The 7,381-nt window shown below is 43.4% G+C and overlaps 1 protein-coding gene across 1 annotated transcript in view; it reads right to left on the reverse strand.

Annotated features, from left to right (window-relative positions):
• Positions 1–3,678: 3,678 nt before the first annotated feature.
• Positions 3,679–7,381, reverse strand: part of xrcc1 (X-ray repair complementing defective repair in Chinese hamster cells 1) — a gene marked incomplete at its 3' end in the record, with an annotated part of 29,902 nt that continues 26,199 nt past the window's right edge. The window contains exon 17 of the mRNA XM_080005756.1: positions 3,679–3,684. Coding sequence (XP_079861882.1) covers positions 3,679–3,684 — 6 coding nt within the window. The remainder of the gene's footprint in view (positions 3,685–7,381) is intronic.

Genomic DNA, 7,381 nt, shown 5'->3' on the forward strand with positions numbered 1-7,381 from the left:
TTTTTTGTTGTTGTTTTTTTTTGTTGTTTTTTTGTGTTGTTTTTTTTTTTTTTTACCGCGCACGCTCCCCATTGCTGCTTAGAGGCGCGTGCGTGTGGAAGTGGTGTTTCACGGCCATTGATCGACGAACTGATCCGATAACAGATCCAATCACCGCCCTTTCCGGAGCTGTCTCATCACATTTAAGACTATACGTATTTAGCAGTGCAACAGAGGCCAATTGAGCCTTTTTTGTTTTATTTAATCTCTTAAATAAAAGTCTTTGCAGCAATGTCTTTTACCACCGGACGTTGAGATATAATAGACTATACTAGCAAATATAATATAATTAAAAAATATATAGTTTGTTTAATCTTACATTTTTCATTAGATTCTGCACTGTAATGGCTTTAATTACATGAATAACATAACATTACATGTATTCCGTTATTCACCACCCCAAGAAGTGTGTGTGTGTGTGTGTGTGTGCGTGCGCGCTGGTGCGTGCATGCGTGTGCGTGCGTGTGTGTGTCATTTTGGAATAGTCTGACAGTGGTAGGAGCACATTTATTCTAGTAGAAGAGTGTACACATACAGTAGCCTACATTTGTATTAATGAACATATAAAAGTCCTTCAGCACAGTTTCTCAGGCCTGTGCTAACGTTCTTATTTTAACATTCTTAAGAGATTATTTTAAGAACTACATGCTGGCTGTGTTCATTAAGCTAAATTTGCATTCCACTCACAGGTTTCTCGGTGTGATTGTCCGCTTAAATGTACCTACTGGGTGCATTTGATGGAACCCCCTCTGACCTGGTAGAGAGCCCATCAGATAAGGATTTTGGGGTTGTACCTGGGATGGCCACTCGATTTTCAGGGGTAGCAGGCCATTCCCAAGACCCTTGCCTATTTTAACTTGATTTGCAATGCCCGCTGTATTCTTGTTCTTATGACCTATAGATAGTTCTGCATATTGGAGCTATTTTTCCTGAACAATTGAAGGTTAAAAGTGGCATTAATCGATTTTAAAAGTTAGCATTTTATTGAGCATTTCAAGACCCAAATCCCAGAACTTGTAATTATAATAGCATGGGACCAGCTTTTGACCTGCATACCCTTTAGCTTGGGTTGGTCTTATTTAATAAGTTTAACAATATAGAAAAAGACAACACCTAGTTACTTAAGCTTATTTGTTCTAAAATGCTTTTGTATCATATTGCCAATTCGCTGACAGTTTCAAAATCTTACAGTAATCACGGAGGGAAATCCAGAATGTATGGGGCAGAAATTCTGACCACTTTTAAAACATGGTTTAGAAAAAGCGGATTATAAACAAAGCAGCCATGGGGCTGAGGGTGAATAGTCCGTGTATCACAGTTTCTTTGCATAGCACGGTATGTTTACACGCTACTTTCCATTTAAATCCTTTTCAAACCAACTTTAGGTTATAATACAAATGGAGTTGAAAACTGTTTTGGGGTCAAGGAGGTTAAAGTTTGGCACTTTTTGAATTGACCCTGGCCACTCTCAGATACTTCCAGAGATGTTTCCCTTGTCTCGCAAATGTTGCTTCTTGATCGAAAGCAATGGGCAAAAGAAGCTGTGCGTTTTTGCAGGGATCTGCGGGGTGTGTAACAGCTCGTCTCAAAATAAGGGTCCTACTGGACGTGGGAGAAACGCAGTATTTTATTTTCTAGTGTCAACGGCAAAGTAATCATTCTTCAAACTGAAATCATGGCACAGTGCAGAAGCAACTGGGTGTCCAGGTGTACTGTACATCTTTGGGAGGTTGCAGGGGGGGGGGGGGGGACAGATTGTACATATAAACGTTTAACGGTGTCGTGGTGGAGGCCAAATCCTGCCTGAGGCGATGACTGCTTCATTTTGTGTTCAATTTCTTGACAGAAAGCCACCCGCGTGCTGGTGAATACTGAATGGTAATCAGAGCTGCTTGAATAAGTGCCCCCCTTCCATTACTGAGAATTAATTCGACTTTATTTATCCAATTTCTGGAGCTGACAGAATGTTAATTTGAGTCGAGATTCCTCTCTGTTGTTCTGCGCGTGACCCCGCAGCCCTGGGATTGGCGTGTTGTAATAACCCGAATCTTCCACCAGAAGCTCCGATAATTGTCACCTTATTAGCATGTAAATTGTTTAATTAATATTATTATGAAGAACCACATAATCCCTCCGTTACTTGACCCGGAGTCCACACACGAGGAGCTCCCCGCATTTCAATGTCTAGGTTTTTAAATTGACTCTTTAATGTCCCCTTGCTCGTCGGACTGTTTTAAAGCCCCCTTTTCTCCGAGCTTAAAACGCGGCTTTGAACGGCTCGAGAGCTCCCCTTTGATGCCGCCGCGTCTTCCTTTCCCTTTCTCCCACTTCCTCTCCGGCGCCGCCTCCTTCCCCTTTGCTCTTATTCCGCACGACGTCTTTTTATTTTCCTCCGGGCATTTTATTATTATTATTTTTTTTTTTATTTTTTATTTTTTTTTGAACATCAAAAATCCAACGGCCCCCCTTTTGTTTTTAATATATATATGTTTTTTTTTTTTTCTTATTTTTGAAGGGGGGGGTGGGTACGCGAGCCAAGCCCACGCGGCGCTCAGTGGAAAGCAGCCCTTGACACGCGCTCCTGAGAGACGCAGCATTTAAATTCTTCTTTCTTCCTCCCTCCTCCTTTTCGCCGGGCACGAGTGACATTGTCAGATGCTGCCTTTAATTAACTTGATAATAAGATGTGCACGACTCGCATACAAGCCGGGGTTCTGCTTCCCTGAGCCACCCCCCCCCCCTCTCCCCGCCACCCCAACGCACGCACGCACGCACGCACGCACGCACGCACACACACACACACATCCCAGCTCATGCACACGCGCACTCTCTCTCTCTCTCTCTCTCCATTTCAATCTCTTTCTCCTCCTAATCCCTCTCTTTCTGTCCTCCTTTCTTTCTCTCCAGTGTGTGTGTGTGTGTGTGTGTGTGTGTGTGTGTGTGCGTGTGTGTGTGCGCGTGTTTGTGTGGGTGTATTGGCGGCTGCTACGTGCGTGCGTGCGTGTCCGTCTGTGTTTGTGTGTTTATGCAGGCGTGTGTGTGTGTGTGTGCGTGTTCTAGTGTGTGTGCGGGGTGCGGGGGTCAGTCGTAGACGTGCTCTAAACAGAGCCGGAGCTTTGGCTGTGGTGGTGCTGAAAGGTGTCTTCAAGCGGGAGGTTTTGGGGATTGGGGTTCTTAACGCTGCCCTGTGCCCCCATAAGCAGTAACCCCTCTTTGAAAAAAAAATATTCTATGTTAAAAATATTCATAATTGCCAACTATCTACCAATACTGCTTGTAAGCAAAGACAAATAGAAGTGATTAAAGGTTATTATATTCGATCACAGTTGACCACACAGCATTAGTGTGTCCTCCCAGTCCGGCACTAAATGCATTCTTTACACAAACAGCTTGGAAAAGACGTACTCAGTTGATAATATACCCTCATATTAATAGCAATTCTTGTTTTGTTTTATTTCCTGTTATTGTTTTCTTTCAATGCTGCTTACTAGGAGACACCTATCCATGAGAGTCAAATCTAATATGGGTGCAATGATCCTATTAACAACAAACAAACACACGGAGCAATGAGTAGTTTATGTTTCTGCAACCACCGTGTAATTAGTGGTCTCATTTCAACAGGTCATATAGCAGAGGTTTTCAACCCTGGGGGCGAGACCCCAAGTAGGGGTCACTGGATGTGCACACGGGGTCACGAGACATTTCTACGGCGTACGTATTGATATAGTGTTGATATATTTTTCATAATAAATTCTGTTACATCTGTTTGAAATATTTGCTCATATATGAACAATCTAGTTTGAGCGTCCTCCATATTCAATGATGTCATGTAAGTCACCCAGTGCGATTCTTAAATTCACATGAAACGGCAACAATGTGCAATGTGAAACAGTAATGTCGGTTTTAAAAGAACAGCAGGATTCTTATCTAGCCTCCAAAATAATAAGTCGGTCCAAAATGATAATTATAAAAGGAAAAAAGGGTGGCAGTAGCTCAGGAGGTGGAGCGTCGTCGTCTAATAATCTGAACATAGCCGGTTTGATCCCCGGCTCCCCCTAGTAGCGTGCTGCAGTGTCTTTGAGCAGGACACTTAACTGCATCCATCGGCGTATTGAATAATACAGCCTCTAATTTTGGGACGTAAAAATGGGGTCATGGGCGGAAAAATGTTGAGAATATAAGAAGGTACAATTTATATATATGAGCACGCTGGATCACTGACAGATATTGATAAATGCTATCTGCTCACCACTGCACTGGAGACACGCGGTCTTTAACCTCCGGAGACGGAACTTCTCAAGGATCCCGCGTGTGAAGAGGTATAAATTTGACACCGAGCGCATAAATGTAATGACGGTGATTCACTGAGGGTGAGGGCCAAACCGTTCCGCTCTAAGTGCGCGCGCCTTCGTCTAAAGCATTCCTTAAATACGCACTCTGAGGCGCCGTTTGAAATGATTCCGTGTTGGTTTCGGGAGGAAAAGGTTTTTTCCACGCTGCCAGATGTTCACGAGGACGGAAGCGTTGAAATGTTTCTAATGTAATTCAACGTATTGTGACCGGGGAAGAAATGTGCCCAGCCCTTTACAATGCCCCAGGTCATGTTCTGAGGGGTTGTCCCGGGGAAACAGATGAGAGAATACATAATCTTATAATTTATTATATAATCTTTTATAATTTAACTTATTAATCTTATATTATAAGAAGGTAAATGGAAAACCTGACGAGCACGAGCTCCAGCAATAATCGGCGTACCGAACAGATAAACACATGATCGCAAAAGGGTTCTGCCACATTGACGGTTGACGGTAACGAATGTTTCTTTTTGGTTTTTCGGTCTCGTACTGTTGTCCTCTGTCGTCCGATCTCTGGAGAGGCGTGTCAAGTCGCCCGCGACGGCAAATGTTTGGAAAGAGTCGTGGGTGACTTCAAAACAAAGGACACTACCCCGCCCTGGTCTCACATTCTCATCGTGTTTCTTCTGCGGATATTTTGATCTTGTCGTTGGCCCCATCTGATCCGCCGTCTGTAGCTTCTTATCCTGCTTGATGTCAATAATAAAGTCTTCCATTCAGTTTGTTCTGATCATCCGTTCTAGACGAATGCATGGCTGGAAGATTTTGGCAGCAACATAATCACTGGATAATGGCATTTTAATGATAAAACACTTGATAACCATGATAACGGGTTTGAATAACTTTTATCTTTTGATAAAAAAAAGGTGTCAAAATTGTAAGAGCTTCAACAATTCATTGTACATGAATTGTTGAAAAAAATAATTGCAGCAGCTTCAAGTCCGATCGGTAATCATCAATATTATTAGTACGAGATTTTTGGTAATTGTTTTTTTTTTTGTTTGTTGTTAATAATGGGGGGGGGGGTACAGTATGTCCCCATTTTGTTCAACCCAAACAGCAAAGTCCCACGGAGCGGTTGCGAAAGCTGACCAGGTTCCAGAAGAACACAAACACGCTTAAATTATTATTATTATTAATTTATTTATTTTTCAGGAAAAGCTCTTGCTCAGGGAACCTGCTGTGGTTTCTGGGCCACCATGTTTGTTTACTCGTACAGTAGTCCCTCCCAGCAGTGTTTTGACCCAGCCTACAAAGACCCCGCGTTTCCAAGTGGTATTATTGTTTGTGCCGCCATCACAAAGACAACGGAGAGCTCCACGTTTGCCTCAGAGCGCTCTGTGGAAACCATCAACAGCACAGCGGAAATAAGAGAAGAAAGAAGCACGTTCACTGAAGAGGAACGTTGAAGTTGTCGCCATTTTCATTTCATTTCATTTACTTTGGTTGCACAGTCATAGACACATACGCAGACGCCGCATGGGCCGCTTCGGCCCGTCGCCGCGGTACGTCAGCGTCGCCGCCATATTGGAACGGGCGAGACCGGCCTGTAAACAAACACAAGTGAACGGGGGGAGCTGCGGTTCTTCTGGATGAAAAGCGCTCCAACGTTTTCGGTTCTCAACCCATTTCAATGAGTCGGGTTTATATTGGAGGGTTTGTGATCAACCTGGAGTAGATGTTTCCCGCTGGTGGTTGCTCATTGGTTGACGCACTTCCCGTGACGCCGTGAATCCGTCAATTTCCCGGACGTTTCGTACCCGGTGGCGGTCGGAACGCGTTGTGATATGGAGGCTTATAGGGAAGCAACCGTAAGGTCGATGATGTCATTATTCTACAGCCATTACACTGTGCAATCAACATAAACTTCATAATGAGATGCCAACGCAAAAAAAGGTTGTCTGTCGCCCCCTTAAAGGTCCAAATGAAGGACAACATAATGACAGAGAGAAGTTTCAGTACCACCATGTTCCAGGCGCTGTTGCTACCAACAGCTCAACTTAGCCGTTGAAAGTTGGGCCCCGTGAAGCGAGCGGGTACGCTGACAGTAATGGGTTCAGGTTGATAAAGTGATGTTTTTAAAAAGAAGGGACAATTTCCCCCTGGGGGATTATTAATAAAGTCTTATCTCATCTTATCTTATCTTCGCAACACGGAGCACAAGAAAGTGTGTAAGCGTCATGGACGTTGGCTGCTACCCTTAAGGACGGGGGACACACACACACACACACACACACACACACACACACACACACACACACACACACACACACACAAAGTGTGGAAAAAAACCCAAAACTCTAATATCTCGAAAAACGATTTAACACGAGCATTTCCATACAAGGCTCTTTCCTCCTGAGACGTCGTCCAAGTTGTATTCATTGTTAATTAGCAAACTAAGGTGAGGCAGTGGATGGTTAATTACTCAATTACTGGGAGCAAGTTAATTCTTAACTAAATGGAGTCACATTATTTCGCGGATTGGCCGATAATTAACAACCGGGTTCATCTAAATTAATTGTTAGCCAGTAGGTTTGCTTTGTGCCAGCCTCGCCCCAGGAAACTCGATGTGATTCAAATGAAAAGTGAACGAATTTTGTTTGTTGATGTTTTGGTTCCTCTCAAAGCCCCCCACCCCCTCCCCGGCACATAATGGAAGCTCCGATAATTCGGAGCAGAAAACCCAGAATTCCCTCTGATCCAGTGAGTTCTCGGCCCCCCTCTAATCCAACGCAATTAGAAACTTTCCCTCCATCTAATTATCAGCATAATTAAGCAGCTGACGGAATATAATGGGAGAGGCAATTTGTGATTGAATTGAAGTTTTCCTCTTTAATTTTCCTCTTTCTGATAGAGGGATTTAACACAAATGTCCATTCACATTATAATCTCACTTCACAGGCCCTGTTATACTTTTTTTTCTATATAGGGGAATTTAACACGAGGTGGGTCTTAATAATCCAAACCTCCATAACAACAAAACGGCC

Source organism: Zeus faber, assembly GCF_960531495.2.
Source record: "Zeus faber genome assembly, chromosome: 8".
In the NCBI taxonomy this organism is placed as follows: Eukaryota; Metazoa; Chordata; class Actinopteri; order Zeiformes; family Zeidae; genus Zeus; species Zeus faber.